Raw genomic sequence first — 25,729 nt, forward strand, 5'->3', positions numbered from 1 at the left:
GTATTTTTTCACATAATCAGCATCGGAAATCGATTGAAACTTCAACAGCTGGTTCCATACAGATGACATTTCATACAAAAATGAATATAATAATCCAATAATACAATTTATCCCTTAAAACAATCATTAAAGGTTACCCGGCGTTTCTTTTTCGTCCTAGTATATTAGTTACACATATTTGAATTCAAGGTTAATCCTCTGTGAAATAAAACGTAGGTATGACGGAATGTTTTGTTAATTTTAAGAAATATCAAATTACATCTTGTTTTGTTAACATTTTAATATGATTTGTGTTTGTTTAAATAAAGCGATAAAAATACCAAGTACTTTGCTAACATTTGACTATGATACGATTATGGAATTTGAATTATATTTGAAATATTCAAATGATTATACTTTGTATGGTTATGTATTTTGTACAAGTCTGAAATAAATTTTCAGTTTTGTTCTGGGCTGCGTTAAGCAGGCGACAACGGGGGTAATTATAAAGAGATCTATCTACGGCAATAACTGAACCCGGTAAGTCATAAAATCGATTATTTTACTTATTGTGTACTGAAGGAGGTATATATACCTTTGACGTTTCATGTCACTGTTATAAATACGTTTTGTGTAATCAGTCACATTTTTTACAAACGACGCAGCCAATCAACTGGTCACAGTAGCTGGAAAAAGATGGTAACAATAAGTCTACCTTTTTCGAATCTTTTCAATAATATAAATAGCTTTGTTATTGTTCAAGAATAACTTTGAAAATTTACGATATTGTCACTTAGGTCACTTTAACAGTTATGTACCTTGTTTATACTCTTGTGCCTTGTCAAGATATGCATAGTCAACACTTTCTTTCTTAGACCGAAAGTAAGAGTTAGAAAGGGGAATTACTCCAGAAACATATACTGTTTAGAATAAGTACCCTTATCTAAAAGTTGCATTTGCCAATGTTCTAAGAAAAACAATGGTTTCGTGTTAACATCTTAATAAGTGTTTGCGACATTGACTATATTATCGCAACGACAAAAACGACTGAGCTTCCATGATAACTCGATCATATAGCGAGTTAATAAACGTCAAAGTGAACAATTAAAAGGTATAATTCATAGGTAAAAAGTATGTCATTTACAAATATATTACTGTACAATACATTTTTACACAAAGCAATTTACAACCTCTGAAAATATGTATACATATACATTCATAAGTTAGAAAAATGGAATGTCACACTAGTATTGTACAATTCTCCGCAAATGTTTTACTATAGCAAAAGTTTGAATTGATACACTTTCCGTTGTTCATCGTCATTACCAAAGACAAAACACTAAAATTCATTGAAGTTTGATCAAAATCTTTCAGTTTTGTTTAAATGAGACAAATACGATCGATTGATGCTTATAGTTGGATTGATTGATGCTCATAGTTGGAAAACGTCATCATTTCATAAATATACAAAGACATTTATTTAAGGTAGAACGCGACACTTTGCGATCTTTCGAGAAACGTCTTAAAACTTGGCATGCAAAATGTTGATTTCTGATTAGATTCCGTTAATTTTATTCCAATAATTTCAGCCATTTTTGTACACATGACGTCAAAGTTTATCATCAAAGCCCGTTTTTGAACATGACGTCGTTGCGTATCCTTGGCAACTGTAACGGGTATCACAACGCCATAGATAGACAAAACATCCTAAATTCCACAGCATTCGATGGAAATTATTTTTTTCCTTTAAGCTGATATACAATTTATGTTTATTTTCTTTAAACATCCTTTAAAATGTAAACTTTGCCAAATGACTTAATAAATAGGGGGTCACTCACCCAAATTTTTCGGTACATATTTCGGTTATATTTTCTTTTTTCATACATATAACATGCATAGTTGAAAAGCTGTTTCGAACCAGACATCAATATATGTAACTTGTTGAGATAATTTTTTAGTATTATAGAAAACAATTAGTAATATTTTCTTTGTTTTCTTCCAGATTTCTTTTCATGGGCATGTTCTGATACACTGTAAAAATGTTGTTGTATGCTGTAATATAATGTTAAGTTTCAAACTGACGCAAAATGTTTGAAAAAAAGGCGAGTTCTTAGCTGTGTCTCCAATGATTTAACTATTTTATTATGAGATATGTAAATATGTATTGCATTTTTCCACATTTGTTCTCCTGCGAATATTTTCATAAGGCATAGGTTGGTTCTTTACTATAGCAAAATTCGCTGAAACATGTGTTCCGTCCTATCCAACGTCATCGTTGAGAGCGTTACGTTAAAATGTGTTATAACGTTGTTCTGGGGGCTTCCGATAATGACTTCCGGATAGAGGCTCCTCCTCGAGCACTTTTATGTCGTTGTTTACTTTATATTTATTCTGTAATAATTTTTAAAAACTCAGTTCAGAACTTTATAAAGCAGTAAATGTAAAAAAGATGTTATTTGGAATGTAGATTTAAAAAAATATATCGATATCACATCTTTATAAATGTTTTTGATTTGACAAAAACGTTTATTCCATTTAATATGACAAAAACCCTTAAAATTAAGAAATGGTTCTATCAAAAAAAAAAAACAAGAAAAATACAGAAGTTTGCAACGCATAAGATTATTAAACAAAGTTATATCAGGTTTTATTTATATGATGTTGCGACTAAGATTTAAACAACCTAGACAATGGCGTTGTTTATATGTTTGTATGTTTTACCTTTTTAGAGCGTGATTTGATACAAGAATGGCACACAAGTTGAGAGATGGATATAAAAACAGCTAAAACAAGTCCACTTATCAATATATGGAATACTCCTGAAACGTTACTTAAATTCAGCCCTTTCTTTCCTTTACCCTAAAAAAAAGAACAAACATATCATAGAATTATTCATTATTTTTAATTTAAAAGTCAGTTTAACAGCACTGTTTTCAATGTATAGTTATTATAATTAGATGTTTACAAAAGACATTTACAGCTGTTTCGTTGAGATATGTAAACATAACACGACAAACATATAGAATGAAAGAAAATGTATAAGTTGGATAATGATTGGTCAAATGTAGACCATGTTTTTTTTTGTTTTCAATATATATGTACACTTACGAGTGTTACTATGGTTATAGAATCGCATGGGGCTATTTCAATTTTTACTTTTTTATTTTTTCTATCTTTTCTAATAAATTGCATGGTCCGATTTATATCAATATATATGGTTTCCTAAATTAAAAGCACTTGTGTCTTAGCAAAAGCAAAAGTCTACATTATTATGGATCATCCCTTAAAAGCTTTTAAGGTTACGATATGTAATGAAAGCACTTATTTAAGGTACATGTACATAAATTCAATTTATTATTGTAATTTTTAATTTAGTTAGGCATCCAAACAATATAAGTTTGATCGTAATGACTCTGAGCCGTTTTCCTCCATTACTCTTTAAAATCATTGTTAACAGAAAAGAAAAACATTCTCAATCGAAGGTTTGATGAAAAGCATCAAAAATGACTTATAACTTTATAATCACAAGTGACAATTTGAATATGAGCCGCGTCACGACAAAACCAACATAGTGCGTTTGCGAACAGCATGGATTCAGACCAGTCTGCGAATCCGCGCAGTCTGATCAGGATCCATGCTGTTCGCTATCAGTTTCTCTATTGTTATAGGGTTGGTAAGCGAACAGCATGAATCCTGATCAGACTGCGCGGTAGCGCAGGCTGGTCTGGATGCATGCTTGGCGCAAATGCACTATGTTGGTTTTTTTTTGTGACGCAGCTCATATATTTACCCCACCACTGCTACCAGCACACTGTCCCTTCTGGTACCACCATTTTTGTTCTAACTTCAGCAGGTCGCCCCTTTCTCTAATTTCTAATAGAGCTATATTCAATTGTGAACTGTAATCACATAAACATAAATTGTCAAAATGGAAAAAAACGTAAAAATAAATTTTATATATAATTTTGTTTGGTTTGTTGCAAAAAAGAAATTAGATAATTATGAAATTGATCTTTCCTTACAATTTTAACTAAAGAGAGTTTTAATTGTATATTGTTTTAAGCATAATTGTTTAATAGTTTTAGTCTGGTTGACTGTCGCAGAGAACTGAATATTCGCATAGTTTTGATGATTAACTCCGACTCAACAACAGAAAAAAACATCTCAAACGGTCGAACCTATTTTCTCATAAGAATTCGATTATCCTTGATAACTGACGACAAAACCGTAAATACATGTTATCCTATCATTCATTCGACATAAGACTTAAGCTAAATATGGATTTCTTCATGTGTCACTCATTACAAAAAACTCTTTAAAATTTGTAAACTTATAGTTAAATGACAATGCATTTTAAACTTTCATATACATTTAAGACGGTATAAAAAGAGTGGTGAAATATCTTGTTCCTATCCTGTATGTAAAATGGGTTTAATTTAAAAATCTTGACATAGTACTTGCATTACGACACAGCGTAAATGAAATATACAGTTACTTACCCCAGGGGAAAATTTTTCCTAGTTGCGATACCATATCCCTTTTCATCTAAATTCCTCCCTATTTTCATTGTTTGACAAGGCTTGCGTTGATTGTAGTAATTATTACTGGATGATTCTAGGAGAAAAGCATATTTTCCCCTTCCTTTGATGACTCTATCCCACCCTGAAACTGCGTCATGTTCATACACAGAGGGGAATGTTGATTTCATAACCTCGTACATTGTTTTATAGACTGTCACATTCGAATCCTGATGTAAAATAAAACCAAGTATAAAAAAGGTCAAGGTAAAAACTGATATTTCTTCATCGAATAGATTCATTTCAAATGACATCACATATTTTTCAATTTTTCAGACTCGAACAAGAATACTGTTAACAATATCATGTTTGTATAACACTCGCTTTACTGAATTGACAATATGAAACAAAAATCTTTGTCAAATTTATATAAATATGTACTTTATATCATAAGCATTTGCAAGTACATGTATACTACTAGTTTGAATTACCTCAATACGTTTTTTTTAAATGTTCTTTAAGGGTTCAGGATATGTTTAAGATAATGATATAATCAGTCAACTATTTTCATTGAAATGAATTTTATTGGTTGCGGTTTAAATTTATAATGACGAACATGTTTCATTGTGTTTGGCACTGACAACTGGGTTCAATTATTCAGAGCATTCATTGTTACCTTTAAGAAATCATATGTTGCTGGGTTCAATAATTCAGAGCATTCATTGTTACCTTAAAGAAATCATATGTTGCTCCTGACGCCTGCGTTCCATATTTTATTCTACTTTGTTTCACTAAATCATCTACAGAATTAATGGGTGTTATCAGTCTTTCGAACGTCAAACACGCCGCTAGGTTCGCTGTATATGTTGATATAATAATGAGTGTGAAAAACCACCAGGCACTTGCAAGAACTCTACCTGAAAGCGATCTTAAAGAGAAAAAAACTCATTAATTTAATTTCATTGGTTTAACCTTGGAATCGTCTTAAGAAGGTAATACTAAATGCATAAAATTATAAAATATGTATAGAAAGGTAAATGTGATAAACAAATACATAAGGTGCATAGCAAAGGCTAGCCTATACACGTGTTTATCCTGATTAGACACATGTTTATCCTGATAAGACACATGTTTGTCCTGATTAGACACATGTTTGTCCTGATAAAACTATATATGTGACTGTGTTATCTCGCCACTCAATATTTTTTATATTTCATATGGTATATTATATTTTTCTAGCATTTTTTTACTTTTATCGTTTTAAAACATGGGCAAAAGTTTAAACATTTTGTACCAAAATAAATACACATAAATTACCTCGGAAACTCATCCGGTCCCTGTTGTAATAATGCTCCTAATGTGTACCAAATATTGTTTCCAAACGAAAATGTATCTGAAGGGGCTTTCTCCCCATTGTCACCATTCCTCCACTCAAATGGACTAAATCGTCCCACCATATATAGAATAAAACTCACAGCAAAGAATCCGCACATTATACATCCCCAAACTTCAAATGATAAAGGTTGCATAAATGAAAATACCCAAGGCCTCTCTTTTTCAGGTTTCTTTATCATGATACTAATTCCAGTACTCATGAACGGTTTGGTGAAGTAAACTGCGGTTTGTCTCTTCATTGTTATTGTTAAACTAGCCAGAGCTATGTCAGCTTCCTGCAAGAGAATATCAAATTCTATACCATCAACAGTGTCATGGTCTAATCTTCAGTACATTGTTAAATTAAAGTCCCCGTAACTCAAAATGTTATGGTCTTATATGATAAACGATGATTATATTAAGAATTATTAACTATGCTTTCACATGGTTTGAAGTCATTATATGTAAAACGACTAAGATTAACTTCTGACTTCTTGATTATCAAAATCAGTTTCTGTATTAAACATATGCACTTAAGCAGTGGCATGGTCTAATGTTTCGTTCATTGTTATATCAAGGTCCATGTACCTCATAATTGTATGGTCATATATGATAAACGATGCTCCAATGAAGAATTATCAATATTGTAAGTTACAAAAGCATTATTTACCAAAGTATGACCAAATTTAACAGTTCATGTAGGGAGGTACATGTGTAATTAGAAATACATTCCTGAATACGAGTTGTTCATATTTTCAATAAAATTATGTGTTTCATTTTTAAAACTTATGTAAAACTTTTTTGAATTATTATAAAATTCTTGAATGTTTAAATTGTTTGTTGGAAATATGTGTATACAGTTTCGGTTAACTGTATGTACATCCCTCGTTACAACAAACAGTGTTATTTTTTGAGTTATTGAATTTTAGCATACCTTTCTGATCAACTCTCCAATAAGCCCATTCCATGATGTTTTATTATTTTCTGTCACTGGAGATCCGTACGCACCATCATCAACTATTTTTATTGTATAATTAAATCCTATTTTTTCTGCTAACAGTTTCATCATATCTATACAGTATCCTTCAAACCTGTCGTTCCCAGTGCGAGAACTTCCGTTATCATCATCTTTCAGCTGTACAAATGGCTCACTCTAACATATGAACAAAAATTTGCCAATTGTTAGGATAGAGAAAATAAGAATCCCTAAAGAAAGCCCAACACGGCAAAATTAAGAATGTTGCAGGCTCGCTTTGATTGAACCTGTTCATGAACGGTACTGTAAAGTGCAAACTACCGTCCACCCTCCCTAGCACCGGCTTAAGCAGAACTCAACATTTAATCATGGTAATGGTGACGTTTTGAATTTAGAAACATCCGTAGATGTGATCATACGGCGGTTATCATGGAACCTTCAATGTAATACTACCACACTATTCCATGAAAAGCGGCGTAAGGTCCTCAAGTAAAATAATGCGTGTGCTCTAAACCAGAAAATCATGGGGGGAAACTAAATAAAAAGGAATTTTGAAAGGGGATCAGAGGTTATGAAGTCAGTATATCACAAATAAGACGTCAACAAAGCAGACACATACCCTAAGGGTGATTCCACATTATTCAAGTAGGAATAATGGAAACACCAAACTAGAAAAATGCCGAAAAGCAAAAACTAAAAATACCACAAACACAACAATGCTGTCGTGCTGAACGGTCTTTAAAATTGTTTGGGTAAATGGCTGTGTCTGTTATACGTTTGTTATATAAATGCTTGATTTTTAAATCGAAAAATTTAAGGTAAACCAAATATACACAGATATATTAAAACACACTTCTTTTAATTAATATTACACCTAATGTAGCTGTCAAATATATCAAACGACCAGTTAATTCATTTTTGTTAAATTTGAAAGTAACAACAAATAAAAATATTTAAATATATTTGAAACACTTTTTAAAAGTTACTATTAAATACATTTATCTAAAGACATAATCTACTTTGTCCTCCATGTAGATTATTTTAAAAGTTAAGTGATTAATACATGAATAATTTTACAGTGAAAGTAGCAAAATGAAAATTTGTAAAGTGTAAAATGATGCCGAATTGCACTTAAATGCGGGAGAATAACATATATCATTTAAAATGAGTGAAATTCTTTTGCGAATATTATATATAGTTACTTACAATAATGGTTGTTACAATCATTGTGTCATTGGCTGATTTTTCTACATTGTTGTCAACATTTCGATTAATGGCCATATCTCTCAACCCAACACCTTCCTCCCAATATCCCACCTGCAATATTAAATATCATTGAATATATAAATATCTTTTCAAGTAAGTTATACTTTGTAAAAAATCAAGAAAATCATAACAGATTTAAAAACATATCATTGCCTTTTTTTTAAATAAAAAAATATCCAGTTTAATTTTTGATAATACATGTATATCTCTTCATTGTTTAGTTTAATAAGCGTTGATTTCTAATAATGGCTATCATATTATTTCACTATATTTCATCTATCTTCGAGTTAAGAACAGCAACAAATAATCATAACCTGATTTATCTAAACTGCTTCAGATGTCTAGAGACCAAACAAGAATGAACTAAATCTGAATATTTTCGGGTAGAAAACTAAAATTGACCTTATATCAGGTTATACGAAATTTACCTCAGTAGGAAACTAGATATTAGTATATACCCGGATAAACAGAGAAGAAAATAAAACCCGGTCTTGTATCAGAATATACCCGATTTACTTACTAATAAGTAGAAAACTTAACCAGGTCCAGTATCAGAGTATACCCGGTTTACTCTAGAACCGGCCTTTTGTCAGTATATACCCTATCTACTCGAGTAAAAAAACTTAACCCTTACTTTTATCAGAATAAATCCAATTTACGCATGCTTACCTCTCGCAGTTCCGATTTGAAACTTAAATGATATAAGTCTAATTTATAACCCCTTCTGTTCCCATATTCATCAAATGCTACCTTTCCCGAAAGACCTTTGTTAGATCCTTCAAGTGTAACCTATATCAACGAAACAATATTTGTTCATATTGGCTCTCGTTATGATTGCATGTATGTCGTTATATCTATGTAGAAATTGTTAAAACATTTAATAAGGCTTTTATTTCATGTACTAATATTATGGGGGCAAAATAGCAACTAGATTTCAAATAAAAGAATGATATTGTATTTCTAAATGCACAACAAAACAGCAATATTGTGATCTTTTGACATCAACACATTGCGATTTATATCAGAAAAAAAATGACTTCATCTTTTTGACAGGCATGATTCAAATAAGATTATTTGTTAAGTCTTAATTATTCACACGGAAACTGATATTGAATTAACTCTAGCATTAGGCAAACTTGCTTGATATTCTTTAATTGATGAATGCATACAAGTATGAGTTGAAATTCTACTAGTTTAAATAGATTAAAAATAAACCAAAGAAAGCAACTCACGTTCAATATTGTTTGTAAAATAGATTGTCCATTTTCCATGACTTGTACTGGATTTGAGGAGCAACTCATATTCATATAAAGCTGACCTCGGCGAAAGCTAATGATTTTTTGCTGAATCATTTTTATAATGGCTGTAGTGAGAACTGCGACGGCATCCACATTGAGAGCCGCTTCTACCTGACAAAAAATATTATCACTGTGAGTATTTAATAAATGTCAAAAGTATTAACATATGACCTGAGGCTAGAAAGGTCTAATGCACCTTTTCATTGAGTTTAATCTGCAGAAGCGAGAGGGTGAACATAAAGTCCGAATCCGAAAGGTGAGGGAATGAATGAATTCTGAGGGCTTCAGCAGATCTCAAATCAAGCAAAAAATAATTAAAACTATTCATTTTCAGTAATTAGGTTAAATCAACGTATCGGGATTTGTTTTCCAGCAAAGTCAAATAGAAAAAATCGGAATCCCCAAAGAATGTCTGAAACGACAAAATTGAAAATGTTGCAGGGTCGAGTTGATTGAGCATGTTCATTGACGGTACTAAAAGTGCAAGTCCTCGTTCCTAGCAATGACATTTGTCATTCAAGGTCAAATTCAGTTTCTTTGTCTTAAAGGTTTTTGTGCTCAAGTATGGATACAATCCAATTATGAATTACAAAATTATTGCCAATTTTTGCAAAACACATCAAGTCAAATACAATAACTTGGTATTGAAGGTTTAGGTCATTCAAGAAGCATAAAGGTGTTGTTCTACGTGTCAAAGTAATAACTCAAATACAATCAATTTATATAAAAATATATATCAAGTTTACAGCCAGAAAATCAATTGATTAACAAAAATAAATCAAGTTCAAGGTCAAGGAATTTTAGAAGTCAAATTAATTTCAAGCTAGGAATGGCGTACAGGTATGGAGACAATCAGATGAAAAAAATATGACTACAGTTAAAGGTTAAGAACGGCAAAGCCAACAATGCCATGACTGTAATAATTGTTCGTCGAACGTCATAAGTTAAAAAAAAATAAAAAATAAACGTCAACATTTATTCAGAATGTTGCTTAAACATTTTTCATAAAGATGCGCGAAACTGCACGACAATCAAACGTGTTTTAAAATATGTGATAAGCAGTATACAGTAGTAAAATATGAAAAGTACGATCAACAAGGAAGGGCAGCGTTCAAAGAACGCAACCCCACATAACCAAGCAACACAGGACCACCGGCTAGGAGCCAAGCAGGACCCAAATAAAATCAGGACATGGCATAAGGCAAATTTAAAGCATGAAACATCAGAGCAGAGTATCAGATAGAAACTATATTGAATTATTATATGATCTGAACTGTGATGAGAAAAGATATCAAGTAATTCAAAGAATATCTTCTTCTAATCACATGGGAGTTCGCTGTTGATTCATTTCTACGCTCTATATATACTTAAGGACAATGAAAACGCACGGTCGAGATAATTGCATTTAAACAATGAAAATATATTTCTTTTAAATATTTGTTCACAGTTTAATAAAACCGAATGCATTCCGATGATTTAGATACCAAAGTTATGAAAAATGATTGCATTTTAATGAGGTTATTGCATAATAAAGACAGTACTCGAAAAATCAAATGTAACACTTTTGGCTAATTGTGATAAGATCACAACAGAAAAACAGATTTAACCATTTTATTGTAACTTTATGAAATGAAATTATTTATCTTTTTTAAACTGTTAATTATTGATTTGTTTTTTCACACCTTTCTATAAATGTTAAACACAAATGAGCAAGTAAAATCTTTATGAAAATGAATATTAAACTATGCCAATAGTAAGTTTTAGAAATCGTAAAAGCTCACATGGAAATTGCATATACACACTTTTCCTATATAAAAGGTGCTTAATTTCAAACACTGCTGAAGGCTTGCTAGCAAATTGTATTTAATAGTTCTACAAAGAAATAACCGCTGGGTAGATTTAGGATAGATTCAGTCTGGCCTATCTTACAAACAGAGCACCAACCGTTTTGGTATCTATCGGTCTTCACCAGCGTTTTCGCAGTACACTACAGGCCGAATGGCGTCAGATTCCACAGGTGACTATCCGCACCGTAAGGTCTATGAGGCGACGATGTACATCTGTAAGAGACGCTGATGGAGGACATTGTCGTTAATAAAGATCCCGACGGTGACATTACGAATAGACATGTATGAGTGACTTTGGGTTTTTTTATTTTGTTTTTGCCTTTGTTAAATTTGCGTTACTGTGATGAAAAAGTGTGATTTTGGGATTTTCACCTTGTGTTCTTCGATTTACTGGTGAACATTTGATTTCAAACATTTTGAATTATTTTCAGTTGTTAAGTTTGCATTTTGTATTAAAGTGATGATATATATCTAATGAAGTCGTTAGTGTTTTGTTTTCATGTAACAAAATGCAAATAGTTCGGGCGTGCGTTTTCATTGTCCTTAAGTATATTAGAAATACATTGTAGCTAATTTAATCCGAGGCCTATAGGCAGAATCAGAATTATCTTGCATTTGATAATTATGACTTTGCTATGAAGTATCATTAAAAGTATCATATTTCTATTTTCATTATATCAAAAAATAAAATTACATTGAAGAGTATACTGCTACATATCTGCGGCAAAAATGTTTTTTTTGTGAAACAAAACTTCCAAAATGCTTCTATGAAAGAAATAAAATAGAATATTGCCTTAAAAGCGATTTTTTTTTAATTATCAAATTAGCTTCTAAGATTTGTTTTTACCGAAAATATTATTTAGGTAATTTTTGGTAGCAAAACTTGTTTGATTAAGAATTTTATGCAGATAGTGACGTGTAAACGAAAGTCGTTTTTTAAGCAGCAAGCAACATGCTGATTGCCATGACGATTTTGAAAATGTATAGTGAAATATTGTGATATTAACAAAAACAATTATTTACACATTGCAAACAGCACTAACAATCCACGTAAATAACCAATTAGAGGTCAAAATATCCAAAATGCTCCTTACTGCGTTAGTCATTGATTAGAATTATGGTTATAAATACTGCAAAATTAGTCACTAATCGCATATGACATGTAAATTATTACCTGGAATCTTCTCTCTGTTTTTAAAAGCTTAGTACATTTTAGTTTGTTTTTCTTGAATTGTTTTGTTTAATCTGGAGGCAGCTTTAATATGATAAGGTAACCGTTTGAAGTAATAATTAAGTGCAACTCACACATTTTAAGCATAAAGATTTAAGCATAAATCTGAACATGTTTCATTAAGAATATAGAAAATAATGGTTGATGTCGGGATGGAGAAGGTTTATCCGGTGAGCGAGAAAGTGTATCTTGGCGAGCTTTAGCGAGCCAAGATTCACTTTCTTAGCAAACCAGATAAACCTTCTCCATCCCGACATCAACCATGTATTTAATTTATCCTGCGTTTTATCATGTTTTTAGAATAATTAAATGGTTTCATTCTTCTTTTTCCCCGATAAAAAAAACATCTATATGCAGTTTTGTTTTGCTGCTAAATATGTGACGTCATCATGTGACGTAATGACTGGAGATAGATAAGTTTATCCGGCAAGGCTTTATCCAGCTGATGATAAAGACAGTAGCAGGATAAAACAAAATCCTTTGTGTAAGATAAAACATTTTCCAAACCCCAATGAAATAATTCGTGAATACTGTGGTAGCAAACTTTCTAGATATGATACAAATTTATTTTAAATTTATTTCTGACGTATCAAGGGGCTAAATTCAAAAAGCAAGGCTGTTGTTAAAGAAGTTCTTTTAAGTAGAAACAATACAAAAATTGAAAGAAAAAAATGTGGTTAATTATGTGACATATTTCTTTCTATTTCTCTTTCTAAAAAAGAACTGTTTGGCCTACAGACAGATAATAGATAGTTGTTTAGCACATGCATATTACGATTGAGATGTTTTACTCTAACAGGTTAACAATTTTTTTCAGGAACACCTAGTTATCAATAACAAATTCCTTTTCATGATCCTTGGCTTAGAATTTTAACATTTTTAAAAATATAAACAGTTGACAACGACGAAACTTTAAACAGTTATTTTAATCCATTGTATTTTACGAAACAATTGACAGGCTAGATTCATCACCGACGGAACATGTCAACTTACTGTAAAATTATAGTCAAACTTTATACACACTGGGAGTTGAAGAAAACGAATTCAATAACATATTTGGGATATAGCTCAAGGGCATGATGGTATGGAAATTTCAAATCGTTACTTGTCAGTTTTTCCGAAGAACCCATGAGGATTTGAAACAGCAAGTAAAGGAAATCAAAACCGCCGAAACGCCCTTCTGGTAATTGATTTAAATATATGATTTTGCAGAAAAACTGATAAAATTGAAGACAAACAAAAAATTATAAAGGGGCTCAATAGACCTTGGTACTCGTATAAGCAATTATCAGACAAAGGAGAAATAGAACTGGCATGTATTATCAAGTTTAATGATAAAACTTTCGAAATGAGAGATATTTTCTTGATGTACTAACCTGTTCCATTACTGTAAGAGGTCATGCAACAATATAGAAATAAAACAGAAATACAAAATGTTTACAAACCGATATTTTTCCATTTTCATCTAACAGACCAAGTGGTATACCACGGCGATGAATATGCTTTACAAGCTGGAAACCTGTTACATTGACACCGCCATATTTGTAAGACTTCCATATAGATTTATCCAAGCCATTTATATCCTAAAAAAGAGGTCACGTTCTTTTATTAGCATTATATAATATATTTACCGCTAGGTATTATAACATACAAATCATAATCTATTACTCAAAATGGTTGCGCTCCTATAATTTACCTTTTTTATTTTGTATGACATTCGGGCTATATCAATTAACAGCCATAAGAAATAAATTTAAAAGGTCATTGAAGCATAGAATAGGTACATGATTCAATATTTTAATTTCCAAAATAATTGATAAGTTTCATCAAACAAAATTTATTAAATCAACGAACAGTCTTAAAGCAGCATGCCTCCTTATTAGCCAAGGTATTTCAATAAAATCAAACTTAGGTTAAAAGTCCTAAGAATTTAGGAAAAGTAACCTTCAAGAAATAGTTAAAATAATATGTGCGATTTATGAGTAATTTTTCATTACTAATAACTATATTTCTACTGCGTTAATAAGACAGTTAAGGCTATTTTTGCATATTTAACCTCATTGTGGTATTAAACGGGGGTTATAAGTGCCATTGATAAAGTATAAATTGTTTATCACAATATTATACAATTAGCATGAACTTGAGGCGTGCTGCTTTAAATTTGTTGAACATATTGTTCATGAAGTTATATCATACCAGCGTTCCTAAAATGTAATGATATCCATCTTTGTTCATTCCGACTTGTACTATCTGAAAACATATCATTATCACAAAACAATAATCTATCAAAGTCACAATTGCATTTTCAGTATAATAGTAATGTAACACAAGATGGTGTCATCTTTCATCAAATGAAAAGTACAGCTTTATAACTAGATAGTATAACAGCAGAGTAATCGCGTGTTCTCTTAATGAGTGTTGTCTAACTTCTTATTGTTGTAGACAGTTTGTGACAAGACATCTCTAATACATTGCCGTTCAAGATTAAAAAGTTCTTTATAGTACAAAATAAGAGAGAAATGTTGTAGAAAAATGTTTACTGTCATGGTTAAGGTTAATGTCTGCAAATGATCCATAAAGATAATATGTTTATGGTAGAAGAGGAAAACGGGCCACCAAAATAATGTGTGGGAAAAAAAACATTTTCGAAAATATCCTGTCAAACAAAATTTTCAAATTTTAATATCTTGTGAAACAGTTGTCCCTAGGAAGCATTAAAAACAGCAAAATTATATGAAAATTGCAAACTCGGTTTGATTGAGTCGGTACATGAGGGATCATAAAAAAGTGCAACATCCCTCACACTCCCTAGTTTGAGTGGAACTCAATTCTCAACACTTAAAAGAGCTGAACTCAATGATCCCGAAGGACCACAAAAAAACAACACTGGTTATTTAAATTGACACTTTTCAAAAATCGAAATGTACAATGCATGTACTCTTGGCATGGTGTTTTGATTTTTGATGGCAGTTTCATCATATCAATCTTATTTTATTACTTTAATAAAGACCGACCTGTTTCATAAGAGCATTGTAATCCGCTATTGAATGAAAGTCGAGGACGAAAATTTTAGCATCTAGTTTGAACTGTTTGTCTAGCTTCTGTAGAAGGTCTCTGCTGTCTCTAACGTTAGGTACACGGATAGCTTCAATATCCGGCTGGGTCCAGCCTGAAATTTCATCTACTTCACCAAACGCTTGATAAATCTTCTGTAGGCGCCATATTGCTAAATGTAGATAATGCTTAGATGGACTTAAATGTTGTGACCGTGTTAAAAACAATATTGATAAATGCAATTACCATACTTATTCAAAAATAAATAAACAAAAGAAAGAAAACAAAATGTCAAATTTTTGCTATTATAGCTATAATTAAATAATGCCATTTTACAAATATAATACAGCATGTACAGGGTAAGTAAATTCATCGTATTTCTTCACTAGCAGCATCTGCAGAAGCATTCGCATGACCGGGAATTTAATAAAGACCGCGGGCTTCTGGAAATGTTAATGCATGAAATAATGTGTATTTTCGGCGCTATTTCTGCATACAAGTATATGTCTGTTGTTTTGTGTTGCTACATTTTTATTCAATTTATCGCGTGATGCGATGCTTTGTCTTTTGTGGTCCTCAGTTGTAAACTTGTAACATGCTATTTTGGTAAAACAACACACAACTAGATATCTCAAATAGCACACATGTCTAGAGAAAATGTGCAGTAAAACATAGTTATAGAATTTCATTTATTTTATATTAAATCCTTTGTAGTAGAACATTTAGATTAAAGATGAGTAACAGGGCAATAGAGCACTCAGTGAAGAGAGACTTTTGTCTTGAACATGAACGCACACATTTTACACATGGTTTGATCCCTTTTCCTTAAAATAACTTGGTAAAAAATGGTGGTACTGTTCGTATTATTCTATTCCTGAGTATATTACATGAGTAGCATTATTCGCAGTTTTATAACTTTCAAGCGCCTAAGATAGTAAAAAATATATTTTTATTTCAATTCAAGAAGTTGTTCTCTGTTTCAAATTTAACGAGGACGGATGACCATGTCATGGTATTTCCACAGTCTCGGCAATTACTAGCACATTAAGAGTTTCAGAAGTATCACTGACTCTTCATAAATTAGCCGGACACATTGAACCTTCCTAACGTAAAATATATCAAAGCGGGAAATGATGAAGTCAAATAACTAAATAACTACACTAGGAAAAGGACACCCTTTTTACGAGCGTATATGCTCCTTGTTATTACCTACTGCTATTTTAAAATAATTGCTGTATACATAACTGAAGTTTGTTTCAAGTTTCATACACTGATTCAATAAATGTGATAAGCTTGATCTTTATGATATTTTTTATTCTCTCAATACCGGATATTATATTTTTCCGCAATTTGAGAAGAAAGAGAGAAAATATTGTTCAAATTAAAATAAGTTCATCCTTTGATTGTATATAAGCTAACGTGTTTGAAAAAAAATGGTTGAAAGTCATATGCTATCATTTTTCATGAAGTACTTATGATATAAAATTGTACAATCACGAAGAGTGGGTGTGGATTTTTTCGTTAATGCAAGTTTCCTCCTCCGTTTACCTACACCTGCGGACGTAGTATTTTAATTCATAAATAAAGAATAAAACATTAGGGCTGAAGCCAAATAAAAACTGTAATAATGAAAGTTTCTTACAACATCACAAATATTCATTTTAAATCAAACGTGTCTTCTTAATGACAAAATGTAAGACGTAAACTTTATAGGTTGTGATTTCTGCTGAAGATTATTCTGCAATATAATCTGCTAAAACTTTTTTTTTGCTGAAAATTGTCGCACTTTTACAATGAAAACATTATAATTTGGTCTTACCATCGTTTCTGTCGTATAAATAGAACATTTTCTCCCACCGAAAGAACTTGATGACGTCAATAAGAGCGTCTACAAATGAAGGGCACATGTTGATTAAAAAATCCTTGTCATTTAATCCTCGTGACTTTGTAGGTAGAAACATTGGTATTTCTAGCTTACTACTATATGATTTGAAAACATTATACGCTTCTCCGTTACTTATTCCAAACAAGGCAATAGGTTGCATCGAAATGAGGTGACAAACTGAAATAAAACAAAAATAAATTGCAATAACCCTAAAGGATAATCTGCATAACTTTTCATTTAGGACAAGGTTTTTCAATAAAGATAATTCATATCAGTAAAGCAGCGTAATTCACGAATGCAATGAGTATACATGTATGAGAAGTAATTTAATTCATAGATAAAAATCAACACGCTAAACTTCATTTACAATTTAACTTTTTCGTAACTATTTGATTTATTTCCTTTACAATTTCTGTTTAAATATATAATACTTTGCGACGCAGTTATATATAATAAATTTTTTCCTGTATTTCAATTAAATGTTTACTCAATCTGATTAAAATCAGCTCCTAAAGAACGCTTCGCATGGAAGAAATAAGAAGATCCGAACTTTAGTCAGATTGATGTGTTATTTTGAGTTCTTTTATAACAATTTAGTAATGATATACATAATTATATATGTTTGTTCATATGATAATCAGTGTCAATCTTTCCATAAATCAATTTGATTTGATTTAAGATACTTTTTTAAAATTAATATGTTGCAACTCTACCAAGGATTGTCGCCCTAAAAAGTCCATAAAAGAAATGACATCTTAATGATTGCAAACAACTCCTGAAAAGCTATTGTACTCGCTAACAATCCTTTTTTCATACATTTATCACCTTATAGTCACTTAATATAATATATTTACAATGTAACGTTCGCATTTCTAAATAAATGAACATGACAATACTAAAGCACACATATTTGGTCTAGAAAATCTAACAGTGTTTTTTTTTTTCTTTCTGAAAATAACTTAAAGATACGTTTTTTTTTCGAAAATCCCTCGTACACTAAAGAATTAAAGGGAAAAGTAAACAAATATTACCATTTTAATGAATGAACATAACCTTATTATTAATTGTGCTGAAAACATATACCGACCAATATCTATTGATGCTAACAGAGAGGGAATAATTTATTGTAAACGGTGACTAACAATCAAAATCTGAATGAAATGAATAATATATCAACAGGTCTGATTGCATCATTAATGAAACTCTTGATGGTCTTTATCAATTCAATTAAGGGAAAATTAAAGCTCAAACTACGTTTGTATTGACAAGCGGACATATAATTGAATAGAAACAATGACGTTCCCTTCATTGTTATCAATTATTAATGCGTGTGCCGACAGCGAGAATAACAGTCCTCTCTTTAGTTTATAAATCTGTTTTAGCTCGATTATGAAGAAAGTTTGGGGATTATTCCGGGAATTAACAAGCGCTGGTATCATATCAGGAAATCTGGTTGAGACACTAGATAGACACGAAGCAATGGATCACTGCTCCAAGTTTAGTAAAAGACTTATTGTGACGAAAGCTTCCACTGTCAATCTGTTCTTCGAACAAACTAGTACTGCTGTCATAAATAAAGAGACAATGAGGTTACCGCACGTTCATCTCGAGATCTCAGATTAGAGACATACGCATTAACCATGAGATCAAGCGCTCCATTAGTAAAACATATGTGTACAACTTTGTGAGTTTTACTTTTGGTATTTAAGTTGCCATCTATATCTTATGCAGTTCAAATAGTCATGTTTAACTGAAGACTTTACATAATGTCTGTATTTTAAGAAGTTCAAATACCCAGGTGAACATGTGTTATTTTAAATTAAAGTCTATACCTTTCGAACTTGTTTTGTATTTACATTTTGTATCTGTATTTCAAATTATTATTTGTCTTATTTCAGTTCAATAGCAACGTGAGCATGTTATATTTTTAATTAATTATCATCCTTATCCAAAGATAAATCATCTTTGTCATATGCAGTGCAAATGGCTACGTGAACATGTGTGACATTTTGAACTACGATCTGTATTTTAAGAAGTGAAACAAAGACGTAAACGCGGTATTTTAAACAATCGTCTGCATCATATTCAGTTAAATAATCACGTGAACATGTGGTGTTTTAAAAATCATATGTATTCCAAAAACACGTAAACACGTGCTTTTAAATTACCATCTGTATCTCAAAATGTTTAAATAGCTACGTAAACAAGCTCGAGGGTTACTGTTTACGGCGGTAACGAGTCTCTGCTAGATATTCCCGTCTGTTACGACAGCAGGTCTTTGATACCTTTTCTTGCATATTTCATTAATCATATTTCGGAAAGAAATAACGAAAAGTAATAGTTATCAATTATCACTTTTTTCTTATAGTACGAGCATTTACAACTTCATTCATAACGGCAAAATGTCGTCATCCTAAGAACGCTTTTCATTCATAAAAAGCATGAGAATGACGTCATTTAAGACACGCGACTTGTCTTACATCATGTTTTTCTAGCACCAGTGTAAAGAGTAGATAATCCTGTCTCATTTTCAAGAATATCCTGCCATGTATACCCAAGCATATTACACATGCGCATTTTGAATTACCTATGTTTTATACTTACAAGTATTGGTTAGGTTGAAACAGTTGTTAAGATCGGTTTTATTTATCAATGGATTCATTTTAGCAGATATGGATTTGTTTGAAGCCTGCATAGCAATTTTTATAGACATTATTATGGACTCTGCTCTTGGATCAGCACTGTCTAAAACAACACCTGGAATAAACGAAACTCAATAAACAGTAAATTGAAAATTTTGAACATAAATCAACCCGGAAATAAAAAGAAACTATTTATAGACATTATTATTCAAATTAGTGATAAATTTCATTGTGGCGGTTGTGCAGACGGATTTATTGACTCAGTACAATCAAGTTACAAGTTAACCATTTGGGGATATAAGCAAACGACATAAAGATCTGCAAATCAATATATGAATTCTTCGTTTTCATTCCGCTGGCAATTATTTAACTGTAAATATTTCAAGTTATACATAAAATTATTATAAATTATTATTCATAAATATTCACTTTGATATGCATTATATTTCACAGTTTTACAGGGAGTGAATCTTTCTCTTAAGGTTATTTATTATAAACAAGCTGTTAATGTTTGTTTAAATAACCAAGTATAAATAAATATAAAATTGAACTGATTGTACAATCTAAATTGCAGTAAAACGCACACTTTCAAATAAGATTCATAGTGTTAACATATTAAGATACAAAGACAGCATGTTTATGTACCGACATATTGTAATGTTTATGGAAATTTACTGCTTTAGAGTGCTTTGCCGATTTTGTGTTTAAAGTACAAATTATTAAATTGTTATATAAAGTCTTACCTATGTTTACTGTTTTGTCCGTATCTGTTTCCAGGAGCGAAGTCGAGAGTAAGGCTGCATTTAACATGTATAGGAAGATAAATTGAATGTTGCAGTGTAAATTGTCCTTTGATGTCCACATGGGCATCATTACGGCGGGCAAAACTGCTCCTCTTTTACTTCTATTCTATTCTCAGCACCATTCTTCTGACATTTTAATTCTTCATTTTATTTCTTATTTGCACACTTTCCTTCTTGTCAAGTAGCATTCTTTAAAGCGTTTATACACATTTCTGGCATTTGTTTTTCTTTTGTTATAATCTCGTCTCTCTCTTCTAAACTCCTGTTATATCCTAGTAAATATAAAAAACCATTCAACGAGTTTATAACAGAAATAATCACATCCGTCTTTTACTAATAAATAACGATTTCTTCCGAAAATGGTTTAGTTCAGAGATATATTAATAGAAAACATAATAATTCCAATGTAAAAAATTATTTGGTTCATACTCAGATAAACATTTGTTAATAATTCTTTCGGTATGATGGGTCTTACAGAATATTAATGCACGACGGTCGATCATATCCTCGCGATACCAAACGTCAATATATTATATAAACACCAGTTGGCGTATGCCGTTTGTCGTACGTGCGCTGCCAATGTATTATTAATAAATATGTAGGACGTCAAATAATCGTTCTTTAACAGAGACTGTCCCTACAGACCAGTTATATCATGGACTGCAATCAGTTGGCAATTCAATATTTAATTTGATGATATTTGGAAGACTGTTATTTAATATCGAGAAACAATTGTATCCGGATTAAGCTTTATAATACCTGTCAATATAGATGCACTAAATCCAGATAACATCTCATTAGATGAACACTATGCGTACAGTAGAATAAAACGGGCTATTCGGACCATTTGAATAATTTTTGCGATATCTTTAATAATATAAATAAATTTCAAATAAGTCACAGCGAAAACATTAGGTTTACAATAGCTCCTTTGCGGAGTGAAGTTAAATTATAGAACTCAAACATAAACATAGAAATTAACAACATACTCGTATTGAGACATATGGCCAGTTCATCACACCAATAGAAATATCTCCTGGAGTTTTAGCTTTTAGATCATCAGCCATACAAATAACAGGAATGTGTGTTACCTGACTGATAATTCATTGCATGAATTTAATTAAAAACAATCAAGCTGTAAGTCTGTGATATATATGCGTTAGGAATTGTTTTCAATGTGTCTGGAATGACAACATAATCAGTACAAAGCGGTTGCTTAGTTAGTTCATTTATAAATGTTGGTTTGTTTTTACAAAATAATTAAATGTAAGTACATTTACGTACGTATTTACGTAACGTACGTATTATTTATGTACAACATATTTCTGAACATTTCTAAAATCTCATTTACAGGAAACATAGCACGTGTTTACACCAAGAATTGTTGTTTATGTCTCACAAATTGCGCAAACATACATAGTAAAAAAAAGCATTTGAAATCCAAAAATGTTAACAAAATAAGATTTGAGATTAAACAAGAACCAAACAAATAAAAATAACGAACTTACAGTTAAAAGACAATGTCCCAAGAGCACGATAAAATAATATTCCTATATGTAAAAAAATAATATCATGTCAATAGTTCATCAATCCGAAATGAATGAATAATGCGAAAGAATAAAAGTCAACGCAACATTTTTATACTGTTGGTTAAAAAAGCTAAGGTAAATGAAACAATTCTAGATTAAAAAAAGCTGACTAGTTCGTTCAGGCAATGGAATACCAATGCTCTCATTGTCAGTTATGGAACGAAGAGCAAGTTTCGTTTGTATTTATTAAGTACTGCGGCTAAACATGTCAGAAGAATGTCTCTCTTAATTCACATAATTACACTGGATATAACAGAAGCCTTTTGACATTTCCTAAACGATGATACAGCTTTTAGGAAAGAATTGCTTATTGTGACGATATTATATTGTAAAACGAGTCCTATAAAACATAATTATGTTCAACATTGGAGAAAGCACAATGGACAAAAGCGACAGAGATAATGGAGTTTTAGATAGATTCACACAATACTCAGAGGTATAACATTACTTCTTCTCTGGTTTCACACCACTAAATGGAAAACTCTGATACGGTGTTACATTTAATGTCGAAAGATGTGTATTATTCATAGGGTCGTATCAGTTTTTATTTGTTTACGATGTAAAAGGACCGGTTTTATACCCATTAATGTTACACTGTTTGTTGCATAATTTACAAAATAAGAGTAAGTTATAAATTGATGCTGTTTCGTAATTATGTTATCAGGGGAACACCAGAAGTTATTATGTAAACCTAGGGAAAATGAGCTACCAATGGCTGATGCCTAAAATGACAAGACTAGAAAACACATTTTGCCCAACAGAAAAATGCTGTACATACTTCTATAGGCATTAAAAATATATACCAGTTCAAGAGTTCAACATTATAATCTATCATAATTTTATCAAATTTACTACAATTTTTTTTTATCTTACCGTTATATTTTGAATTGTCAAATGTTTATCTTTTACTGTTAAGGAAGAAAATGCCGTGTTTTGTAAGCGCTGGATCTGTATTGTAACTTACTTTGATGCCAACAATAAACCCCGTATCTATTAAAATTAAATCGCCCACTATCTGATATATCTGATAATGAATCTTTAAAATATACTTGAAAAGCTTTAAAGTAAAACAATCGTAGCCAGTTTTGGATTTTGCATTTCACAATTATACTTTTTCTTAGCTGCTGTCGGCAGTTCAGAATCTCTTTCGACTGCAAGTTTTGGATAAGGTCTTTTTTCTTGTGGTACTTCCTCAACGATACCTTTGTCGCTACAAATACTTTCGGAGTAAAATTTATTTTACACATTGCGCAGAACAATTTCATGGCATGTTTTCAATCATCGAGTAAAGTAGGCTAAATAGCTGACTTTACCATGTATCAGTTCTGTCCCATCTTTATTTTGTCATTTGCAACAGGACAAGATCGCGTGAACAAGCAAGTTATCGTTCAATGCGATGTCTCTAGCAGAAAATTGATCAGTATTAATATGCGATCAGTGATTCGAATCGCCTATTCATGGGAAGTATATTAACTAAATTGATTTCCTTATCGCCTCCATTATGTAGAATTAAGGTCTAGATCCATCCTTTCCCTATCGAATATACAGTATTATGGAATCTGTGAGTAATCTCATAACGAACGTAAACTGTTGTAACATCGGCCTAATGTCGAACATAACAAGTTTGCCATTTGTTAGGAGAAAGCACTAAAATGATAATATCAGTAGCTGATTTGATAAAAACTTGTTATTTTAAATCCTTGTGCACCAATATTTTGTTCAATATGTTTATAGCATGTAACCTTTACTCAGTTATATTACTGCTAAAACTTGTAAATAGACCAGTCAGGTTCTTAAAATACAACACAACTTATAACAATTCTAAAACGTTGTAGCCATTTGGCAAAGGATATTTGACATATAATGTTGAACAGACCATTAAGAGGTCTTGTTTATCATTGCATAAATATCGTTTTGATAAGAACAAAATTACATAATATTCAATTTATTTTTATACATTTCTATTTCTTACGTATAAATACTTGTCTACAAAACAGTATTGTTTTAAGTTTTAAAAAAAACTATGGTTAAGGATTAAAGGGATTTTTACATTATATAAATTTGAAGTAAGTTACACTTACCTACCAATATCTCATGCCTATTTTTATATAATTTAAGTGATTTAAGTGGCATTGCACGTCCAATATGGGTCCTGACATCACATGGTGTTCAACAATATTTGTTGTAATATTTTTGCACTGTAACACTCCATTTGGCGACATACAGAACTGAAAAAAAATCGAAAAATTTTACTTTGTAAAAAGAATGCAAAATATTGAAAAGTAATAATATGATGTTTTGTATATCAGTATAAATCATGATGTTATTCTATATTGTTCAGTACAATACTGCATTCTATTGGACGAGTACACAGTTGTCAAACCTATATTGGACAGGGTGTAAGCAGCTGGGTATAAGTCTAATAGAACACTCAACAATGTATAATGACCTAAATATTTCACGTAAAACAGAACTTCTAATACTGTTATTTTGAGTATATTTTGAATTGGATATTGATTTATTCTGACGCTTAAATGAAAACGAGACTAAACTAAGTAAAAAAGTGGTTTAGTGTGTTAAAAAAAACAAGGCTAGATTTAGTAAAATAGTGATGTGATTGATTCGGTTTGACTCGGAATATGAAAAAGGCTTACTTGATAAGATTAGTTACCAATATTAGGAGGTGCAAATGTGGTAACGCTGTGAATGCATTGCTTACTTTTAAGGTATAAAATAATTTTCCTTATTTATTGCATGAATTCTATTGGACAGAAAAAAAGTGCTAGTCCATATGATGTTCAAGTGTAATTCGGAGTGATGTTGCTACGTAACGGCCTCGTGAGACACTGACGTAGTAACATACAACAGAGTCAAATACATTTTACAGAACAAGATAATCTCATAATAACCGTTTTATATTTTATGACGAACACATTCGTATCTTGTGCGGTATTCCAATGGGTTTATGCATAATTTTGTATTATATCCCGTGTTTCAAAATACGCTTATACGCAAATCCTCTATGTAAATAAGCTATAAACTAGTATTTAACCAGTTTAAAACCAGTTACATCATGCAGCTTCCGAAGATGGAAGTGTTCTTTGTAACAAATAGCTGTGTTGATAATTGTTGATCTATCAACAACTTCCTATATACATTACTATACACTATTATAATTCAAATAAAAGAAAATTAAACAAATGACACCTTATTTATATTTAACTTATCAACGTTAAGCATTACTTTCCTCACATAATGGTCAAGGTCT

At 31.2% G+C, this 25,729-nt stretch overlaps 1 protein-coding gene across 1 annotated transcript; it reads right to left on the reverse strand.

Annotated features, from left to right (window-relative positions):
• Nucleotides 1-1,912: 1,912 nt before the first annotated feature.
• On the reverse strand, nt 1,913-22,621 carry LOC132753236 (glutamate receptor 3-like). The gene is made up of 17 exons (XM_060743678.1): nt 22,381-22,621; nt 20,813-21,144; nt 20,032-20,184; nt 17,362-17,604; nt 15,503-15,714; nt 14,685-14,738; nt 13,934-14,071; nt 9,345-9,521; nt 8,782-8,901; nt 8,053-8,163; nt 6,805-7,023; nt 5,814-6,166; nt 5,226-5,424; nt 4,479-4,726; nt 3,770-3,878; nt 2,701-2,838; nt 1,913-2,370 (listed from the first exon to the last, which is right to left on the reverse strand). The coding sequence occupies exons 2-17, from the start codon at nt 20,940-20,942 to the stop codon at nt 2,269-2,271; spliced, it is 2,706 nt and encodes a 901-aa protein (XP_060599661.1). The 5' UTR covers nt 20,943-21,144; nt 22,381-22,621; the 3' UTR covers nt 1,913-2,268.
• Nucleotides 22,622-25,729: the final 3,108 nt, after the last annotated feature.

This window comes from Ruditapes philippinarum, unplaced genomic scaffold (assembly GCF_026571515.1).
Source record: "Ruditapes philippinarum isolate M1 unplaced genomic scaffold, ASM2657151v2 ctg872_1_1_1_1, whole genome shotgun sequence".
NCBI lineage: Eukaryota > Metazoa > Mollusca > Bivalvia > Venerida > Veneridae > Ruditapes > Ruditapes philippinarum.

Bases quoted from the DNA above. Each gene is read 5' to 3' on its own strand.
- LOC132753236 (XM_060743678.1), bottom strand. From the start codon at position 20,942: ATGATGCCCATGTGGACATCAAAGGACAATTTACACTGCAACATTCAA. The intron at 7,024-8,052 runs GTAAGTAACTAT...TTCATATGTTAG, and splicing joins TGATTGTAACAACCATTATT to AGTGAGCCATTTGTACAGCT. The intron at 2,371-2,700 runs GTAAAACATACA...AAATTATTACAG, and splicing joins TCAAATCACGCTCTAAAAAG to AATAAATATAAAGTAAACAA.